This window comes from Fusarium fujikuroi, chromosome FFUJ_chr02, assembly GCF_900079805.1.
Source record: "Fusarium fujikuroi IMI 58289 draft genome, chromosome FFUJ_chr02".
In the NCBI taxonomy this organism is placed as follows: Eukaryota; Fungi; Ascomycota; class Sordariomycetes; order Hypocreales; family Nectriaceae; genus Fusarium; species Fusarium fujikuroi.
This window is the reverse complement of record NC_036623.1, coordinates 673,870-694,438: the sequence shown is the minus strand read 5'-3', so window position 1 is coordinate 694,438 and position 20,569 is coordinate 673,870. Positions and strand designations below refer to the sequence as shown.

Sequence of the window (20,569 nt, the reverse complement as noted above, 5' to 3'; positions counted from 1 at the left end):
ACCTCAAACTGTAATCTGTGCTGAGGAACCACAAGTTGTTGGGTCATCGGCGTTTTTATTTTTTTTCTCCGAATCATCGTGAACATCCTCATTGAGCACATTTGAAGAGAAAAAGAGGGTTTGGAGGGGAACGAAACGAATAATCCTACCTGTCACTTACCATTGAGGCTCGCGAGCTTGACAACCGAATCGCTGCCCAACGGACGGGCTAAACACGACCTTGACAGGTTTGACCCCCATGCACCCATTTTTATCGGTAGCGATATAGGGACCCCTATAAAACAACCGCTCGGCCGAATAAGTGTCTCCGAGAGATAGTCAGTCAGCTCGCAGGCGAAAGCTTGGGGCAAGATGACGTTGAGGAAAAAAAGAGAAACCAATGTGATCTTATGAAAATGAGACCACTCTCAAGACTAGAAGGTGTTGTGACATTGAGCGTATCGCTGTTGCTTCAAGTTCTTGGCTCGGGAGACCTCTCACGATGACTTCACTTCTGACAGGTCCGGCATATCACTAAACCCTTGTCACGGGGAACATCCAGGCGAGAACAACGTTCTGCCTAAACGACAGGAGATGGTCCAGGATGAAATATCCTATCGCTGTCAGTCGGTTACAACCGTGGACCACTTTTCTTCCACGTTTCTTCCAAAACAACACCAACACCCTTGTGTAGACGCTGGATAGTGCGAAGAATGACGAGAAGATTGCGATTTGCGGACCTAGTCAAAGAGCTGATGATCATTATCAGAGGGGCGCGAAAAACTTGCGGCAAAGGTGACCGTCTTGGACTGTGCGTTCCTGGAAAATGAGTGATTGGAGGTTTCGAAAGACGGTGACCGTTTCGTTGACCGTTGATCTTTCGAGAATACTGTGCTGTGATATTGGTCATGTTTCGCCCTTGAGCCTGCAAGACCTGATACTAGGGACATTGTAGGGAAGTTGACGCGGCGGAATGCAGATCCATGACATCAGACTAGTGGAAGGGGTACCTGGACCCTTGCTGCTGGATGGCGCCTTGTGTTTCCGAGGGCGGAGAGAAATGTAACCCCATAACCAGTGAGCAAAAGGGATGAGAGACGCAGATTGATGGCTTAACGCACTGCGGGAGAGATCAAACTGATATGCAAGCCAAAGCTGTAAAGCACCGATGAACCGCAGGATAAAAAAAGAGGCTGAAATCACAGCCAAGAGGGTTGTAGAACCCGAGCGTGCGGTGTAAGTCCAGGCACAGCCAATTTGATACTCGAAAATATCCTTGGCCGCTTTTCTTCCTTGTCATTCCAACTTGTTGGGTTTGGCAGGAGTTGCAAGGCGATCAGCTAAGTCGTTGACCGGCAATGATCTTTGAGCGATGTACCAGAAGGGTTCCTTCGAGTGACAATTCAGACAAAGATTTGCAGGTCAAGTCACAAGAGTTGCAAATCAGTACCGAACTCGGTGCCCTGACCGACACCGCTCAAGGATCGGTCCAACGAATAGACAGTGGTCAACACTGTATTATAATAGTTGGTCTGTATTAGAAATTCTGTCGCAGTTGTGTTCAACCTGCAACAGCATCTTTTTGGTGAGTCTCGGTGGGCACTTGGGGGGTCCAACACAACAGAAAACGGCCAGCCCAAACCCAATCACGATGCTGTATCAAAGATGGAATGGTTGGCGCGAAGAGAAAAACCGTCGATCTCCAACAAACAAGAAGAAAGAGTTGAAAAGTTTATTCGCTGTCAGAGAAGACAGCCGGCCGTGCTCTTGTGAGCCCAGCAACGGCTGTCATAGTGGACATGCTCTGAATCTTAGAAGGTCGCCTCTCCGTTGAAAGTCCTCCGAACCCTCTGAAACCCACCGAGGCTGGTTAGTTGATAGGCACTCAGCGTCTATTGCAGGGATTCAGCCTCTAGAAGCGGGCCTCAACCGTGGTCTGCAAGGGCCAACAATTGCGTCACGACTGAGTGCTGATCGGCCAAGTTCTGTCAGGCCTTCTCACGAGGAGGCTTGGCCTTGTGGGTTCTGAGGCTCGGGTCGTTTCCCTGTGGTCGTCTAAACTCTTGGCCTACCTAGGGGCGGGGGGGCTTGTTTGTTTTTCAAATTAGGCAGGGTGATTTGATTGACATTGTGAAAGTGGTTATATGAGTAAGGAGCACGCACGGTAATACTCATGGTGAGGGGTTTTTCTTGATTTCGTTAAATAACGACGTTCGCGAATTGCAAAGCCTATGGTGTTGAAAATGAACATCTCAATATTGGATGCGGCATGAGGTCAGTCTTTCTGTGGAGGAAATACGTACCCTCTGCCAGTCCTGCACCTAGTAGATGGCAGGGCCAGTGAGGTGAGCTTCCATAAGCTTCCTTCCATTTGGGGGCTGTCGACTCGCGTGGAAGAACGCTGGTGCCGCTGTCATCCAATCCAAGGATGCTGTTTCCTGCTGGACCGCGACATTGTATGCCTGGGTCAGGATACCCGATGACAGATGCCTGCATAAGTAGAATCCCATATATTTTAACGCGATAAAACACTTGTCCCAGGGTGGTCTTTGCCGTACCGAGGGGCGTCGATCTCAAGTCTCATGACTCCCGTTCTGTCGTCACTTTCCTCATTTGGCCCCCCAAAGTCCATTGTATCTTTCCAAGGGTCTTCTCCCATCCTCATCCTTGGGAGACACGCTAGAGGAGGAAAGAAAACTCAGGACCTTAATCCTAGATGACAAAAAGACTTAGGTAAATTTGTATAAATTTAGGATGTATTTTACTGAGTTTATTTTGACACCCTATATTAAGGTCTGGTGTTTTCTTGCTCCATGAGGACACGATGATACTGTAGCTGCCTGCCTGTTGTGTCTTTTTCATTCTTCTACGGAGCAGAGCCCATTATTATTCGACTGCCGGTTTTCCTGGCCTTACGGAGCATTAAGTGGTACCTGCTCCTCGTGTCTGCGAAACCCCCCCCCCCCCCCCCCCACGTGGCACACTGTAGGTACTGTCGCCGTACATACAGTAGAGAGAACTAGAAAAATATCCTGACGCCTACCTTTCCTTAGTGAAGTAGCGATGACCCTCAGCTTGAGCTCCAGCGAAATTATCAAATTGACGAGAAATCCACTTTAACATTCCCGTCCCCATTTCGTCCATCCCCTTCCCCTCTTTTGTCTCTTCCTTTTCTGTTCTGGGTTCGCTCCTTCTTTTTCTGCTGGCCGGGTTCTTCCTTCCTGCCACTTAGCACCTGCCACCTGCCACTTCCACTCCGAACCCGACCTAACCTGCCCTGCCCTGCCCTGTCTTGCCATTGCCGTCGCTCGCCGTTGCCTTTTCAAAAGAAGGGTCCTTCCTGCTTCTGCCTTGTCCGCAACCGTTGGCCGAAACTATTGCCTCCTGGATTTTCATGATTGTTTGCGCCTTGGAATATATTGCCACTGCCGGGATTGGTCATTCTGACTTATTCGTCATATTCTTTCAATTTAACTTTTAACGTTTTAACTATTTGGTTGGTCTTCTTTTTATCTCTTTCTTTTTATCAGTTATCATTATTCTATCACGACTTGATTATTATTCATCTTCCAATCTGTTGCTGTTAGTTATCCCATCCCCTCTTGTTCACCCACTCCCATGCACCTGCATTTATCCTTGAATGTGACGTTGCTGCTCTCTATTACATTGCAGTTGCCTTTTATTTTCGCATGCTGCCCCTGCCATCAAACAATCCCAATTCTGACTCTTCGTTCTTTTCATCTGCTGACATTCGCGCTCGCTTTTTGCAGGGTCTTCCTCCTCCGCAATTCAACAAAATCTTTCCACCACCTGCTTCGATTCTTGAGCAAACGCAGGCTAGTATTCTCTGACCGCCACCTGCCGCCAGCATCTTCAGCTCCGACGACTAAACTATAACACCCTCACTCAATCACACCCATTCCTCCCGTTTCGACATTACAATCCACAACTGAAGCCACCAAACCCACGATATCTTCAAACACAAGCGTTTGCGAATCTTATCTACCGCTACCGAAGCCACGATTTCAATCGCGATCAAGTTTCGAGTTCATTTGCGGCTAGTTTCATCGGCCTCTCCGCGTGCCGTCTCCGCCCTTCTAAACGCCCTCTAGAACACAATCCAGCCTCATCACACCCTTAGTGGATCCGGAATCGTTACCTCGCAAGCGTACATGCTCGGACTTCGAGACCTTTAAACCACGTGGAACTATTTGGTCTCGACTTGCCCCTCTCCACAACTCCCCTCGACGACGAGTTCACGCGACTCTTGGAACACCTACACCGACATACCATCCACCCATTGAGTCAGCTATTCAGCTTGACTTTTGGTGCCTCTTAATTACCATTATCTGTGTCGTCACACGATTGTGGATGTCGCAATAACCTCGTATATTCTGTGCGACAAGTTACGACTTATTGCGAGTTATTTGAACCCAGCGACAACCACCACTTCACCCACATACCACACTATATCATAATGGCAGTCAACGAACTCCCAAATGCTCCTGTAGAGCATCCTCATGCAATCGCACGATCAGATTCCTCCACATCATCGAGCCCTGAAGACAATAACGAACCCATTATTCACCAGCCTGTGCCTATTCGACCCAGCCTACCTCAACGGAAAAGCAGCGGCCCTCTAGTTGTCCCTCGCGACAGTTCAGCAGTTGGCCCTCTCGAGCCCGACTTTGGCCCAGATGACGTCAGGGCAATGAGCCCCAGGAGAACGAGCGAGGATCTCGATAGGATTGGAAAGGCTGCGCGCGAAGAAATGAGAAGGTAAGGATTTGACAATTGAACAATTCGCTCAGAGCTATCGCTGACTTTCACAGACACGCCAAGGCATTACAGGACTCTCTTCTCACAATCTTCAACCGCATCGAAGCCGTTCGCGAAGAACATGACAAGCTTGATAACAATAACAAGTTTTTGCAAAAGTATATTGGCGACTTGATGAGCACTAGCAAGATCACAGCGACGAGTAGCCAACGCAAGAAATGAGCCTACCTCAAGACACGAGACAATGCAATGTCTCAACCTTCTATTCATAACCACCATACACCGATTCGACGGGCTAGGTGAGACTGCATCTGCATCTACGCCAACACTTTAGAAACATTCGACATTATACTTGGGATTCGCGACTTTTTAGGGCCCAGTGGGCATGATACCCGCGCCTTGACAGCGCAGTTTCTTGAACTCTACCTTTTAGGGCGGAGGACAAAACATTACTTTTGCATTTCACTGTACATTAACGCATTATGAAACCGGGAGCAGTTGGGATCGATCCCTCATGATGGATGGATCATCGCACGGTGGGAGCATACTGGAGCTTTGGATTTCTCGGTTTTGCATGATATTGCATCACCTGCATTGCGCTACGTCTTGTCGGGGGTTACTGTCCCCTTTGTTTGCGCATTGGTTTGGCGTTTTGAGATTGCAGCATACAAGGACTAGGATGAATGTCTGGTGTTTTTGTATTGTACTATGGTATTGCTATACGGCTTGATTATTGCAGCTTCTATGGAGAGAAGCTCAGAGTGGAGTGACGGATATGGGTTACTGACATCTATCTGCCAGGGGGCACGGAGTGAGGTTCGTAAAAAGAGTATCATCATTGTTCTTGAGTGAAGTGTCTTTGCGTTTGCAGAATGATACCAATGCAATGCCGTGAGTCGAGAGGAGCCAATAAAATCGATATTTCAGCAAACATTCCGATTTGATCTCTTGTGATAATTACATCTCCACCATTGGACTCAGCTTCAACTGGACTAACCCCGTTCATACAATGATATTCTGCGAACCTGCAAGATGGATAGACCGGGTATGTCCCTTGATACATTAGTGCATCCATGGATCCCATCACCAACGCAGTCTCCACGCTGGGGAGGGCCCGAACCTGACTCGGGGTTTTTTACGGAGTACTTGTACGGTTACCCACCCGTTGCTTGGTGCATCTAGAATTTTTCCATTAGTTGCCGTGTTGTTTCCGGATGTGGAGAAGAGAGTTCTTCTGGAATTTTTGCTTCTGCGTTTCGGTGGCTGCTGATGATAAAAAGTTTGACGCCATTGCCGGCCATGGGGTTGGTCGGTTTCACCGGTGAACGATGAGTTTTATCGGTGCGAGGACAAAGTTCTTTGCATGATGGTGTTAGAGGAGGTGAAGGGACAGGGGATTGTGCAGCCGGATTGTATCGGTGAGGGGAGTGGTGGCGGGACCGAATATTGACGGCATTTGTCTCAGATAGACCTAGACTAGTTCCCTTGCTTAGCCAGTGGCAAGAATGGAATCAATATACGATATTGTATGACAGCTGAAAAGCAGGTAGATGGACTAATGTAGCTATCATATTGATCAGCTGGGGAGTTTAGCTCAAAGCTATATCGCGCTAGATGATTCGGCGAACTACGTATGTCTCAAGACTATGTTGCTGACAGTGGTCTAGACCACTAGCTACAGCCATACGGATTGTGATAGATTTCCCCTTGCTTGCATGTTTCGCAATTGTGCTACAGTTTACTTAAGGCAACTTACAAGCCTAGCAAGCCTAATCGATTGTTCACCATAGGCTATAAACGAATGAACATCCTGTTATCCGATAAATACGGGCCATAAGGCATTTCGTATTGATCTAATCCCGTTTTATCTATGACTAGTAGTCGGATATCGGATGATACCCCAGCCACTGCCAGAAACGAAATATTCGTTCACTTAGAGACAACTCCAGATGATGTCTGTATACATAAACTAAAGCGACAGTAGATCTGGGATGTAACTCGCGTATACACATTCACTAGCTCTATAATGAGTAAGAAAATAAAATAAAATCTAAATCTATCATCTATTTTATGCGTTGGGTTCCTCCACTCCGCCTGAAGACGACTCTACACAGATCTTATGCCCTGAGACAGAGGGCAAACAATAACCTATCAGGTGCAATACCAGCGTCACTTCCCCTAAACTCCATGCCATTTGCAATAAATAACCCTACAGAAGTGACAAAGTTGCTTTCGTTAATACATGTAAACTGGGTTTAATTCGCCATCCAGCATCCATGGCATCACATATCATCCAAAAAGCGGCTCGAATCATTCTGTGCATCGTGCTCAATCCATTCTTAAACCATGAGTTGATCGATAGCAGGCTTCAGAGCCCAGTGATAGAGGCACCATTTGCTGTGTTGGCCTTCTCAAGCGTTTAATTGACAATGACCATGGTGGTCTATGATCCTTCGGTGATGAGTCTGATACGGAACAGGGGCCTAATAGATCTTGATGTAGTTTGATGGATTTTGATGGTTCTATGTCGAAATGATACTGTCTTTTGAGCAGTGTACGTACTTGGAAAGTGTTTCATGATGACTTATATATGGTATGTCCTGATATAAACCATGAGAGGACCATTCCAAAACGGCCAAAGTCATTTGCTACCACTATAAAATTCATGATCCGGAATGAGCACTACTATAAGCCATGGGAAGACAGGACATGATCTCATGGATAGATCTAACATGCCAAGGACGGTCTCTTTTATTCTCGCCAGATGATGAGGACGGTGCAGGTACATAGTTCTTCTATATATGTGCACAAAATCAGATGCTATTCACATTATACACTACAAACCCTATGTCAGGACTCTATAAGCAATCAGATCTTGGTATGCAGAAGCCCGAGATACCGCCTTTACAGCCAATAACAAACGGAATGCCCTATAAATCTAGACGTAGAAATTCAGGAACCGTCCCTCTCGGTGCTAAAAGTCTTGAGTAACTATATCTCGGGTTCTTCTGGTGCGTTTTGTTAGATAGGAGATCGAAGCACAGAAATGATGCTAATTTTAAGTCTAAAAAGAAACCCATGGACGAGCGATCTATGATTCAAATTCTTCAGTATCATCAGCGAGAGAGTTTGGGGCTCCTTTTCAGCAACAACAATAACAGCAGAAGCAGCAGCATCGTTCGCCAACACTCACAGCGCTTGTGTGATGCATCAAGTGTGTCCCAGGCGAAACGAAATGGGAAGAAGTAATTTCTTTCTAAAAGATAAAGGACGAGAAACAAAGGATTGACGAGACAGTGAAATGGCTCTTGGAACGAGTTTGTGAAGGATGAATGCGACTTGACGCTTGAACAACTACTGGAGGTCGAAGGTCTTCGAGCAGAGTATACAAGAAAAAGGAAGAATGCCAGCCGCCTTCAATAGAGCGCCGAAAACCGAGAACACGTCAACACTCAACACAAGGTCTATAACATAAACAACAGAGACGCTGAGACATATAAATGCTCCATTTGCCATTGTGTGGCTGACAGTCCTTCCCTTCTTACACTCCATCAGAAGTCCCAGAGATGCAAGACTCTAGGAGACTTAAAACGCGCTGGGATTCTTATCGTAATAGCGTTCTTAGGGGTCTGTCGATGGACTGACTGCCATATATGATACCGACGCTTATACGCCTGATATACTCGGTATGAAAGTTCTTATCGTTATGTGCCAGTGTTTTACTATGACATGGTCTGCGATGGACGATTGGATTCAAGCAAAATTAGCGGCTCGAATGACACCAGGAAAAGAAACTTTCTCGATAAAGTCATTGGTGTTCTGTCTCTATTTTGATACACCTCTTGCAAGTGCTTGGCTCGTTCAGATCAATGACCTAGCAAAGACCTCCCAGATACAGAGATTCGAAGGGAGAGACGAGTCGGGTGACTCTGAGGATGAGGACCAAGTACTGCTAACGGCGTCTGCTTCCCGTGCAAGGAGTGTATCCTCAGACTTCTCGAATACGGTCTTCCTCTCAACTACAACCCGTCTCCCGCAGCTGTTGTAGTTGCTGCTCCAATCCTAGGTCAAATCCAAGTGCACCGTTGACGCCCAGGTCACTCGACATCGAGGCGTTCTGGAATCAGAGAGCGTCCCAGACTTATTCTACTTTAATAATCTGTCCGAACATCAGGCCCAGAAGCAGAAATTAAAAGTAAAATACGAATAGAGGAGCAAACATTAGATTGCAGTAGAGGGAGTAGCGCTAGAAAGTCATGTTATGCAGGAACATGACTTGTAAGTGAGTGGCAAAGCCGTGGCAGCCACTGGCAGATGAGAAAAACTTTCGTCCTACAACATCGGGTTTTCTCTACCAATCATCAAAACAAAAACATGAATAATAATTCCTCACATCATTATCGTTTCAGCATTAATTTTTTCTCACTCAAACTTCCAAGGTTCTCTCCCATTTTCACTAGTCAAATATGCAATTCTTAGACAATAGCGGCCAGTAATCAAGCGACGCAGCAGGCTTTCCCATACGCACGAAAGAACTTACAACCTCTATCTAAACTCACCAAGTAACAGTCTTTCCACTTCCTGTCACCAAGCCAACACATCCACGTATGACCACCTCATCTCTCAACCTCCTCGCCTCACACCCAAGACCAGCCCTTCCCTCAACACCGCATCTCCCAAAATCCCAATGCTCTCAAGAACATCCAATCTCTCCCATCGCGAATATAAACACCAAAACTAAGCGACCTTGCCAATAAGAGGACGACACGCCCCGGCCCCGTTGGCCAAGTGGTAAGGCGTCGCACTCGTAATGCGAAGATCACTGGTTCGATTCCAGTACGGGGCATCGTTACCCCAGCTGTCTGAGACAGTTGAATCCTCTGTTTTTGCACCCTCAAGATATTGATGTACCGTGTCTTTTGCCTGGTTGTAGAATTAGAGCTAGATAGAACCTGGGGTTGGCCGCTTGGCTGTCATTGGCTGGCCCTTATTTGTGATTTCTCCTTTTGGTAACTGTTCACTTGATGGGTGTAGCTGTATGCAGTAAGACAACGCTGATATGATTCCAATTCGAAATGACACTCATTATTATACACCTATATCTAAGCAACTATCCTTCCCCTTTCCCTCTTGGGCTCTTCACTCTCCAACACCAACGGTCCTCCTCCAGGTCCGCTTGCATCTAAGCTAACCGTCACACCCTTCCTCTCACCCACAGCTCGTATCGATTCTCCCAAGTTTCTAAAGTCAACTTCACACGTCTGAGTCTGATTCTCAACTCCATCTTTGATCTCTCGGATCTCAATACCAGGATATGGTAGCCACCCTTCCCGAAGGGGAATCATGATGAGCGGAATCTCAGCTTCTGTATCCGATGTTGAGGATAGAGGGTCCTTATTTGAACCTGGAATCACAAAGTGACCTTTTCGACGGCCACCGAGAAGCCATGTATCTCCTGGGGCAGCGACTTCATAACTGTACTCTGTATCCTTCTTGTGCTGCATCTCAGTGTCCCAGATCTGCGTCCACCTAAGATGCAGTGTAGCTGGGAGCATCTGGTTAACAGCCACAGTTGGGACAGCACCAGGTTTCTGATCCATTAATTCCGTTACTGGGGTCTGCAGCTCAATATCTGCAGTATGTAGGATAGGTAGTGAGGGTATCTCAACTGGGATGAGAAGTGTGCAAGGGTTATCAGGCTGCGCTGCTGATATTTGAATCTGAGGATTGGAAGCTTGCCATTCCCTGATAACACTCGAGATCTTCTCTGTTGCATCCACTTGCGTTCCTGGTACCCTTCCAATGCCAGCAAAGTACTTGTCCCAAGGAACGTCAGCCAGAAAGGCAGTGGGCACTGCGCCAAGAAGTGCAGCTCGCTCGAGGTCAATGGGTTGCAAGGTCTTGGCTTCTCTCACAATCAGCGACGTGATAAGTTTCGAGAATGATGCCAAGGAAGGATCATTCAGAGCATCAAAGATGGACTTGACAAGCGCCTCCTCGATCTCCGTTTGGAGAATGTTGTAGTAGAGTTTCAAGTACATAGTTCTCGCGGCTCGTTTACTCGACCTGACATTGGTCTTCCTCTTGATGCGGTAAAGCAATGTCGCCGGTTGTTTCGAGAACACCATAGTTGTATCGGCAGGAGGAACGCCAAACTCAGATTCGAACAAATCTGAGGGCATCAGTTCACTCTTATACAGGCGTAGAGGGCTGTGGCTCGCTGTAGACACATTAAACCGAGAGTAAAGCGCGTTATGCTTGAAGACATCTTGCACGTTGACACCCAAAGCCAAAGAGATGGGAATGATCATCGACTTAGCAAATGTGTACTTTTGGCCCGACTCAAGCGTATACGCGACGTCGGCTTTAGCGGACACATCTGCAATATCATGCTCAACCGAGTAAGGGAATCGTAGAGTGACGCTTGACTCAGCCGGGATTTCGTTGAAGTAGATGATACCACCCGCCTCGGGCTTCTTGGCAAACTCGACATCTGAGTCAATAATCTGGGCTTCAAGAGTTAACATCCGCAGGCCACCAGTAGTGGGCCTGAGACGGATCTCGCAACTCTTGATTGAGTTCCAGCCTGGATTCAGAGTGAAGTCCAAGGTGTTGTTCTTGTCTAGGGAGGTATGCCTTGTTGCAACAAGTTGCACATCAAGAGCACCATCTCGGTGGAAGATGACGACTTCGGGATGCTTGAAGATATCAGTAGTTTGTGGAGGCGGCTGGTTGATGTCGCGTTCAAAGTGAAGGAAGAGGTTGCTCGAGAAGAGTCCAAGATGATCTATCTTGTATTTTCCAGGAATGACAGACTGGAGTTGTTAGCATAGTCTTTTAGTTTAGTTCAAAAAACTTACTGCGCATTCAACTGTGATGCTATTCTGGCCAGGCTGCAGAACGATGTCTCCCTTTCTTGAGAAAAGCAGCTCCTTAGTAGGTCCCGGCTCAGAAGCTGTGGCTCGCACATCTATCCCATCCAACTTGATTTCGTCTGGCAACAAACACCATAGGTTGATAGTCAAGGAGCATTTATCCTCTTTATCAAAATACTCGGGAGCACCTGCAAGTTCGATATTTGTAAAGAAGTTGGACAGGTGCACCTTGACTTGTGAAGATAACGACGAAGCCAGGTCAAACAAGTTACCCACAACACCCTTCATAGACATTGCATCCACAGGTTCGGGCTTTCCAACCCTCGATACTCTCTTCGAGCGTTGTTCTAACCTCTCCTTTTCAGCCGCACAAGACTTGGTCAGTAGCTTGAGAGCAACTCGCACATAGTCATCCTTTGACTTCATCTCCCGAAGACAGTGGAGATACATGACAAGCATAGACAGCTCGAGTGAGGTCCAACCACTCTCGCCGAAGAATGGCGTTGCTCGGTAAAAGTAGGAAGAAGCAGTGCTATACTCCTTGAGATAAAAGTTGAGCACAGCAAGATCTGCCATGCTTGCTTGCACCGCGTGATCATGGTTTGCAACAGTATAGTGTCGAAGCGCCTTATCTGTGAGAATTTCATACAGACGATAAAAGTTCCCTGGGTTGTCAATAGCCGTCTGAAGGAGATTGTTGTTGACACCAGCGTCTAATGGGGGGATTTCCTCCGAAGCACCACTTGCGGCGGGTTGATCATCCAGACTGATTTCCTCAAAGTCTGCCTCAGCTTCTGCAATAATGGGCGCCTCTTTCCAGCCATCACTCCACCCTCGCTTTCTACCCAAGCCATCAAGAATGCTTCGTGACAGCAAATAAAGCTCGGCGCGTCTAGCGGCGAGATCTTCAAGACCCGCCTTGAGAAATTGTGATTCCTGATCATTGTTGATCTTTGGCATGCCCGGGCCTGGGAACACACCTGGGCTTAATGGGGGACGAGTCCCAGGTGCTGGACCCGTTGAAACATGAAGGGATGTAGTTCGGGCAGGATGCATCATAGTCTTGGGTTCAGGGATGGAGGACTTTTGCTCCTGACTTTGAGGAGGAGCAAGAGTTGAGGGAGGAATAGGGAGAGATTTTGATGCTGTTTGCGCGAGGATCTGTTGAGCAACTGAGAATGCGAATGATGCAACCACATTGTCAATAACCTCAGACAAATTGGGATCGATAGGAGAGTCGTCCTCGTCAGATTTGTCAGATGCCACGGCAGTCAAAATGTCTCGTCGCATAATCTGCGATACTGCCGGGATGAACTGCAGAGTCCTTCGACATATCTCACCCAGACTTGCAAGATTTTCCGCCTCCTCAGTATGCTTTGGTGGAGGTGCTAGAGGTGCGACTCCATGCAAGACAGAGTCTTGTTGCTCCTTCAGCTTGTCCAACAGGTCATCTCGTGATGACCAGGCATTTCCAAGTCTCAAGAGCAGTGCCATTTGCCGTGCAAATATGTAGCAACGAAAGTCAAACACAGAGACATCGTTGGCAAGAATCTTGTCTCTATAAGCCTTCTTCGTAACACTGATGGGTATCTCATCAAATTGCTCCTTGATAGTCTCATTCGACTGAAGATCCACAGCCTCTTCATCTTCTGTGTTTCCACCTGGTGCTTTGGCGAGAGCGGTCTTGACAATCTCCTTGAGATCTTCGGTGTAGCTGAGCATTGCACCTCCGTGTCTCGTTGGCGAACCTTCATCAGCTTGCTCGTTCACAACAGAGTCAAGCCCAACACTCAGCTCATCATATCCCACCAAGGCGTCCTCTACTAGACCAACACTCTCAAAACCTCTTGCCAAACCTTCTTTAAGGATGAAAAAGGTACAAAAGTTCCACCCCGGTAAACTTCGTTGACCGTCTTTCTCTTTGATATCCTCTTCGTACTGTGTCACGCGCAAGTCGAATGAGGTGAGAATGAGACTCTTGAACTTGGAAATGAGCTCCGCCCAAGCGTTTTCAGCATCATGCTCATCTTCAGAATATCCCGTTGGCACTGCAGGTACCACTCTCGGCAGCTGATCGTACGGAAGATCATTGATTCCAATTCTGATCTGTGCAACTCGGTCTGGCGCCGTTTTTCCAAGGCCAGAAAAGTCGGTACGGAGCTTCTCGAAAAGAGGTGTTGAACCAGTACGCCATCGCGGGCCTGACTTCTCTGAATTGTCCTGCGAACGAGAGCTGGTTCTCGGTTGCGTCGACGCTACCGTATTGGGGAGTACCACGTGTAGAATCAAGTAATCGAACGCATCGTGCTTCTCTTGTTTGCTATTTCGTTTTGGGTTGCTTGATGAAGGTATCTGGGTCTTAATCCATTCTCGTATTTCGGCACGCACGGAGGTTTTGTATGTTTCATTGTCGTCGCATCTCACCAGTAGCACCTTAAGATACGGTGTCCGTCGCAGACCAGGAATTTGATGTCGTCGTTGGCTCCCAATGGCTCTCGAAGGCAAAGACTGCGTGTCTATCTGGTCACCGGAAGACGCCTGGCCACCAAAGTTTTGCTGCTGAAAGCCATCATCGAGCGTGCTCCCTGATCGTCGAAGGGTATGAGGAGAAGAAGCTGATCCGGGGTCATCCCCCTTAAGAAGCTCAACGTGAAGCGTGTCGATAGATCGTAGAGGTCCAGCATGAGATTGCCAGTTCAAATTTCGCAGCGGTAAGCGGGGAATCAATCCAGGGGCGAGGAGTTTGTAGACATCGTGAGGATCGAAGTACTCGACTTGCGACAAGGTGTCGTGTTAGCGGACAACTCAAGGGAGGCTTAAGGTTTGCAGGGGAATAAACGCCATAGAAGCTCAAGACTCACCAGTCACTTTTGACGTCGAGAATGGCTGTTCCATGGCAAACAGCTCGAATGCGCACTTGTCATTGCTGTTTGTCCAAGTAAACAGTCAAGGTATCTCAATCGAGATGGTGTTTAACCGCTAAAGCTGTCCCAAACGAGCTCCAGTGGATAACGATGGGAGACCCCTGTTGACGTAGAGGTACCTCCCTTAGCTCATCTTCATGCGCCGGAAGCGGTATTTGTCCGGTCCCGGGCGGTGAGAGCACGTGCGCTATGTTATTGGTTGGGTGCTATGACGCTATTTTCATTTTGACGGCGGGGTGGCGGCAGAATCTTGGAGGGGCAACATTTTGTCAAGGAATTGAGACTAATAAGCGTGTTAAACTTGTTCGTTTTCTCTCATTTTCAACCCGGTTTAACTCAAACTGTCTTTCATCATGTCTTCTCTCAAGGCTGTCAAGTACACTCGGGGCCAACTCCAGGTTCTCGATCAACTCCGTCTCCCTCACGAATTTCACTACGACGATGTCTCCAACCGAACAGAGGCCTTCGACAGCATCGCAACTATGCGAGTACGAGGTGCCCCAGCCATTGCCATCGTAGCAGCCCTTGGTCTGGCTGTTGAACTTCACAATGGAAGTATCACAGCTTCAAGCGCAGAAGATACCATCTCTCAAATCGAAGAAGCTCTCGACTATCTCAAGGAAAGCCGGCCTACAGCTGTCGACTTGACCAACGCTATTAACCAGCTCAAGTCCACAATAAGAGCGGTTGGAAGCACTGCTACCAAGGAGCAGGTTATCACGGCTTTCATAGAAGAGGCTGAGAAGATCTTTGAGAAGGATCTCCAGACCAACCTCTCCATTGGTGATCATGGAGCTGAGTGGCTGCGAGCTCAGGCTGGTGCTTCTCCTGACAAGAAGATCTCGGTCCTCACACACTGCAACACTGGATCCCTTGCTACATCTGGCCACGGCACTGCACTGGGAATAATTCGAACTCTTCAATCCAAGGACCTTCTCCAGCATGCCTTCTGCACAGAGACTCGGCCTTACAACCAAGGAAGCAGACTCACTGCTTTTGAGCTTGTCTTCGAGAACATCCCCAGCACGCTCATTACTGACTCCATGGCTGCTTCACTCTTCCGCAACCGCAAGCAAGAAAAGAACATTGCCGCTGTCATCGTTGGTGCTGACCGTGTCGTTCGCAATGGTGACACGGCTAACAAGATTGGTACCTACCAACTCGCTGTTCTGGCCAAACACCACGGAATCAAGTTCATTGTCGCTGCTCCTACAACCAGCATTGACCTCGAGACTGAGACTGGTGATGGTATCAAGATTGAAGAGAGAAAGAAGGAGGAGCTCACGCAGGTCACAGGCGCTGTGATCAAGCCCGATGGAACCGTCGATGAGAGCAGCAAGGTCCGTGTTGCCACCGCTGATCAGCGAATCAATGTGTGGAACCCTGCCTTCGATGTCACTCCCGCCGAGCTCATCGATGCCGTGGTCACAGAGAAGGGCGCCATTGAGAAGGGACCTGATGGCAACTTTGACTTCAGCAAGATCCTGCCTGAGCGCTGGGCCAAGATCACTGGTGCATGAACCAGCTTTACGATGTCGTATTTCATTTGAGCGGGCTATCATATCCAACATTAGACTAGAGCAGCGGAAAATTGGGTTTCTATTTATTGCTTCAACGCATGAAGAATCAGCTTTTGGTATCCTTCAACGGCAGTTTCAAGATCAGCAACGGTCAAGTTCTCCCTCGCGCCATGTGCAACAAGAATGTTTCCTGGGCCGTAGAGGTACCTCGTGTGGTCACCCTTGAGGTTGGGAATGTCGGTTCCGTAGTTGACGGTGATTTTCTCAAAGCCTGGACCTATTAGAGACGCTCCCAAAAGAATTCGGTGTACGTACCATCGACATCGCAGTTTGCTTCCACAGGTCCATACCCGTGGGTGCAGTCGAAGATGAAAGCATCCTCGTCAACCTCGTCAAAAATGGCTTGGATCTTGTCATGAACGATGACATGTCCATCAGCCTGCTTTCCGCTCGCGACTCGCACAGCCAGTCCAACCTTGGCCTCCTCAGGAATAACATTAGCGGCCACGCCACCATTGAATCGACCAATGTTGACAGTGGTGTTACCAAACAGCTCGCTGCTACCAAGATCGGTATCGAGCACTTTAGCGAAGGCTCGAATCATCAGCTCGTTGGCTGACTTGCCGAGCCATGGGTAACCACTGTGGCCGGGGAAGCCCTTTGTGGTAACGTCGCAACCCAGCATGCCCTTGTGTCCGCAGGCAAGCTTGAGCTCAGTAGGCTCTCCAAATATGACAGCGTCGAGACTGTATGGAAGCTCCTTGGTCTCAATGGCTTCGCTGAAACGGCGCATACCGTCGCCCTTGACCTCCTCGCCGACAACGAATAGCAGGACGAGCTTATGGGGATCGATCTTTCCGTGCTCGATGAGGTTCTCAACTGCAGTGATTTGAGCAGCAACGCTACCCTTGGCGTCCACACTGCCTCGGCCGGTGATCATGGTCTCCTTTGTAACCTCGCCATCATCAATTCCATATGGGATATGCGGCGGAACGACATCAATGTGGCTGCTCACACAGACCTTGGGATCGAAAGCCTTCTTTCCGTCCTGTCGCCAAGCCAGCACATTGAACCTTGGCTTTCCTTCCGGCGTATTATCAAAAGGCTCAACTTCCTGACGCGAAGTAGTATATCCCTTCTTCTCAAGATATCCCTCAAGCCAAACTCCCACATCATGTTCAGTTCCAGAAACCGAGGATGTCTCAATAAGAGACTTGTGCAAGCTCAGTAGCTCGGATCGGTACGAAGGTGCATCGTCGTTACTAGCAATGGCGTCGGAGGAAGGCTTTTGGTCATAATCTCCAAGAACCTGCTGCCAATCGAATGCAATGGCCAAAGAGGCCGAGGCCAGAAAACTGGCGACTGTTGCGACGCGCATCGTGGGGAAACAAAACGGGTTTGTGTAGCTTAAAGTTTTGGGGTGGAGGTTGGGGAATTGAAGAGAGCTTGGTTCAATTGAGCTCGGATATTGGTGGAGAAGGGCGGAATGACGCAAGTGGCCGATGTCGGGTTGTCTGGGGTACCTGGATGGCCTGGTGAGATAAGGACGAGATAGGATGTTCTTTTGGAGAGGACCCGACAGTGGCATGATATAGTGATTGCCGGACAGGGAATACCTCTATTCGGAAGGTCTATAGATCGATCGGCGAATAGCAAAACCCGTATATAAACAGATGAAAACTGCTGGGTTACCCCACAGTGAACAAACTGTCGCAGTAATACTGCAATGTTTCCTTGAACAGCTCTTCATTCGAGTTCGTTCTATGCACAACGCAGTACTCTCGTATTCCTCGGCTGTAGTCGGCATATGAGTGTTGCTTGGTTTGTTCATACTGGTAAGCTGGGAGACAACGTATCGACACTGGGACCTAACCTATACCTCAACATACCATACTGGTTTTGAACTTATGTGAAGACTTGTCAGACCAAGTATGTTTCATGGCACTGGTATTCCTATGGCTTGATTATTCCATCCTTTTTATCGATTACTCTTGGCCTCTATCTGAACGGCTTTGGGTCAAAATCACGACTCTCCTCCTCTGCCTGTTCCTTCGCACGCTTTGCTTGGCTCGAGTGTCAAGAGATTAGCAGTGAAATGCTGCACTCTACGCGATCACGCTGTACCATATTGCACAAGCTGTTACGCAAGAAATATCGGGCCACGGACCGTCATGTCGGCTCGTCCTTCCGATCAGAGCCGACTAGTTCCACGATGTTGGAGATAAGCTTAATGCGGGGTTGATAAGTTGTTATTTTTCACAATTCGACAACTGACAACAAGGATATTCTGTCTTTCCTGTTTAGGATCATATCCTATTGACCCTTGTTTCTCAAGTATTGACGGGATCTGAAGACAATTCTGTTGTTGTTCTGTGTTATTGCACTGCTCCAAAAGCTTGAGGATCAAGGCTCAAGAACGGCTGTTGCTTGGCTTCTTGATTCCGAAGATTCCGGCCAAATCTACCTTTTCTTTAACATAAAACAAAAATCACTTCTTCTCTCTAGATATGTTTACTATTTTGTAAATTCTGCTACTGCTCTTTGGGAGTTCTTGGAGAGCTCAGGGTAAGTTTGGAGAGAAACCTCTCATCAGCGTGTAAGCAGTGGTGTAGCTAATTCAGATCATCAGGTAATTTTCGTTTAAAGTAAACCGACAACTGCTAGGAAGATACAATGGGGTCCCTTGATGAGGCTTCATGGACTGGAACAGCCTATGTCCAAGGTCGAGCCACGGCCAAACTCCTCGCGAGTAACCTTGAGCTAAGCTTTTGGGGAGGTGTTGACCCTCAGACCAGTGAGATCATTGACCGACACCATCCATTGAGTGGACAGCATCTCCAAAACACCGTCCTTGCTATTCCAGGAGGACGAGGGTCATGTACTGGCAGTGGTGTTATGCTTGAGCTGTTGCTCAACGGCAAAGCTCCCGAGGCAATCATCTTTGAGAGACGGGAGGACATTCTTACTCTTGGCGTCATGATTGCAGAGGAAGTTTTCAACCAGTCTATCCCCGTCGTGGTTCTAGATAAAGAAGACTTTCGACATCTCATTCGATTGAACGGGCAGACGATATTTGTGGACGATGGTTATGTGTCCACCCATCCACCTTCAAAACACCGAAAAGGTTCAGTGATAGACACTGAAAGCGGTCTTATTCTTGAGACAACTCCAGCTCTAGAAGGTATCAAACTCTCAACACTGGATCAGGAGCTTCTAAGAGGAGACTACGGCGAAGCATCCCGCGTCGCTATCAGAATCGTCCTCCGCATGGCCCATCTTCTAGGCGCAACACGTCTCATGGACGTAACACAAGTGCATGTCGATGGGTGTGTCTATACAGGCCCTGCGACCCTCGCCCTCGCAGAGCGACTCCGTGACTGGGGTGGTAAAGTCCGAATTCCAACGACACTCAACTCTTTATCAGTAGATCAAAAGCGCTGGCGAGCTCTTGGTGTCGATACTACTTTTGGAGAAGCGGCTGATGCGCTTGGAAAGGCATATACAGACATGGGGGCACGACCGACTTTTACTTGTGCGCCTTATCAGCTTGAGACTGCCCCGAAATTGGGTGAGCAGATTGCTTGGGCTGAGTCAAATGCTGTTGTTTATGCGAATAGTGTTTTGGGGGCGAGAACTATGAAGTATCCAGACTTCCTAGACATATCCATTGCTTTGACTGGGAGGGCGCCGAAAGGAGGCCCTCATCTCGGCATCAATCGTGTGGCATCGGTTTGTGTGAAAGTCGTGGGGCTGGAGGACACGACAATTCTTGACGATTCATTTCCACCATTACTGGGATATTATGTTGGAACTTTATCGACAAGCCGAATACCTGTGATAACAGGCCTTGAGAAGCTTGGTCTCTCAACAGACGATCTGAAGGCCCTCGGTGCAGCCTTTGCCACGATATCGAGTGCTCCAATGTTTCACATCGTTGGTATAACGCCAGAGGCACCGAAGCTTGAGACAGTGCTTGCCCCAGAATTCACCTCTGTTGAAGTCAAGCTGGGTGATCTGGGAGAATGCTGGGATAAACTCAACAGCGCACCAGCAAACCAACCCATCGACCTAGTATCACTGGGCAACCCACATTTCTCTCTCGCCGAGATGCGAAAACTCGCCAATCTGTGCCAAGGGCGACGAAAAGCCGCTAGAGTATCCGTCATCGTTACTTGCGGTCGATCAGTGTACAAACTTGCTGAACAAGCAGGTCTTATAGCCCAACTAGAGGATTTCGGGGTGCAGATATTAACTGATATTTGCTGGTGCATGGTAACCGAGCCTGTGATCCCAACGGCGGCAAAAACAATCATGACGAATTCTGGCAAATATGCTCATTATGGGCCGGGCCTTACAGGGAGAGGGATGTACTTTGGTAGTCTGGCTGGTTGTGTTGAAGCTGCTTGTTCAGGAACATATGAAGCTGAAAAGCCAGAGTGGCTTCAAAGTAGACGAGTCACATAGAAGGAAAAACCAATATGGAATTCCTAAG

General features: G+C 48.2%; 5 protein-coding genes, besides 1 other annotated feature; 3 read left to right on the top strand and 2 right to left on the bottom strand.

Annotated features, from left to right (window-relative positions):
• Nucleotides 1-4,456: 4,456 nt before the first annotated feature.
• On the top strand, nt 4,457-4,980 carry FFUJ_05069 (related to bZIP transcription factor; the record flags this gene model as incomplete). XM_023571569.1 has 2 exons in its annotated part: nt 4,457-4,758; nt 4,812-4,980. 2 exons carry the CDS (start codon nt 4,457-4,459, stop codon nt 4,978-4,980), a joined length of 471 nt encoding a protein of 156 aa, XP_023425854.1.
• Nucleotides 4,981-9,532: 4,552 nt separating this feature from the next.
• Nucleotides 9,533-9,604, top strand: a tRNA (tRNA-Thr).
• Nucleotides 9,605-9,860: 256 nt separating this feature from the next.
• On the bottom strand, nt 9,861-14,528 carry FFUJ_05070 (related to TRS130 TRAPP subunit of 130 kDa involved in targeting and fusion of ER to golgi transport vesicles; the record flags this gene model as incomplete). XM_023571568.1 has 3 exons in its annotated part: nt 9,861-11,573; nt 11,619-14,407; nt 14,495-14,528. 3 exons carry the CDS (start codon nt 14,526-14,528, stop codon nt 9,861-9,863), a joined length of 4,536 nt encoding a protein of 1,511 aa, XP_023425853.1.
• A 382-nt stretch (nt 14,529-14,910) lies between these two features.
• FFUJ_05071 (probable cig2 protein (putative GDP-GTP exchange factor)) lies at nt 14,911-16,077 on the top strand (the record flags this gene model as incomplete). The annotated part of the gene is made up of 1 exon (XM_023571567.1): nt 14,911-16,077. The coding sequence occupies one exon, from the start codon at nt 14,911-14,913 to the stop codon at nt 16,075-16,077; it is 1,167 nt and encodes a 388-aa protein (XP_023425852.1).
• An 83-nt stretch (nt 16,078-16,160) lies between these two features.
• Nucleotides 16,161-17,455, bottom strand: FFUJ_05072 (peptidase M20 domain-containing family protein; the record flags this gene model as incomplete). XM_023571566.1 has 2 exons in its annotated part: nt 16,161-16,348; nt 16,393-17,455. 2 exons carry the CDS (start codon nt 17,453-17,455, stop codon nt 16,161-16,163), a joined length of 1,251 nt encoding a protein of 416 aa, XP_023425851.1.
• Nucleotides 17,456-18,750: 1,295 nt separating this feature from the next.
• FFUJ_05073 (uncharacterized protein) lies at nt 18,751-20,541 on the top strand (the record flags this gene model as incomplete). Its single annotated transcript, XM_023571565.1, has 1 exon — nt 18,751-20,541. The coding sequence occupies one exon, from the start codon at nt 18,751-18,753 to the stop codon at nt 20,539-20,541; it is 1,791 nt and encodes a 596-aa protein (XP_023425850.1).
• Nucleotides 20,542-20,569: the final 28 nt, after the last annotated feature.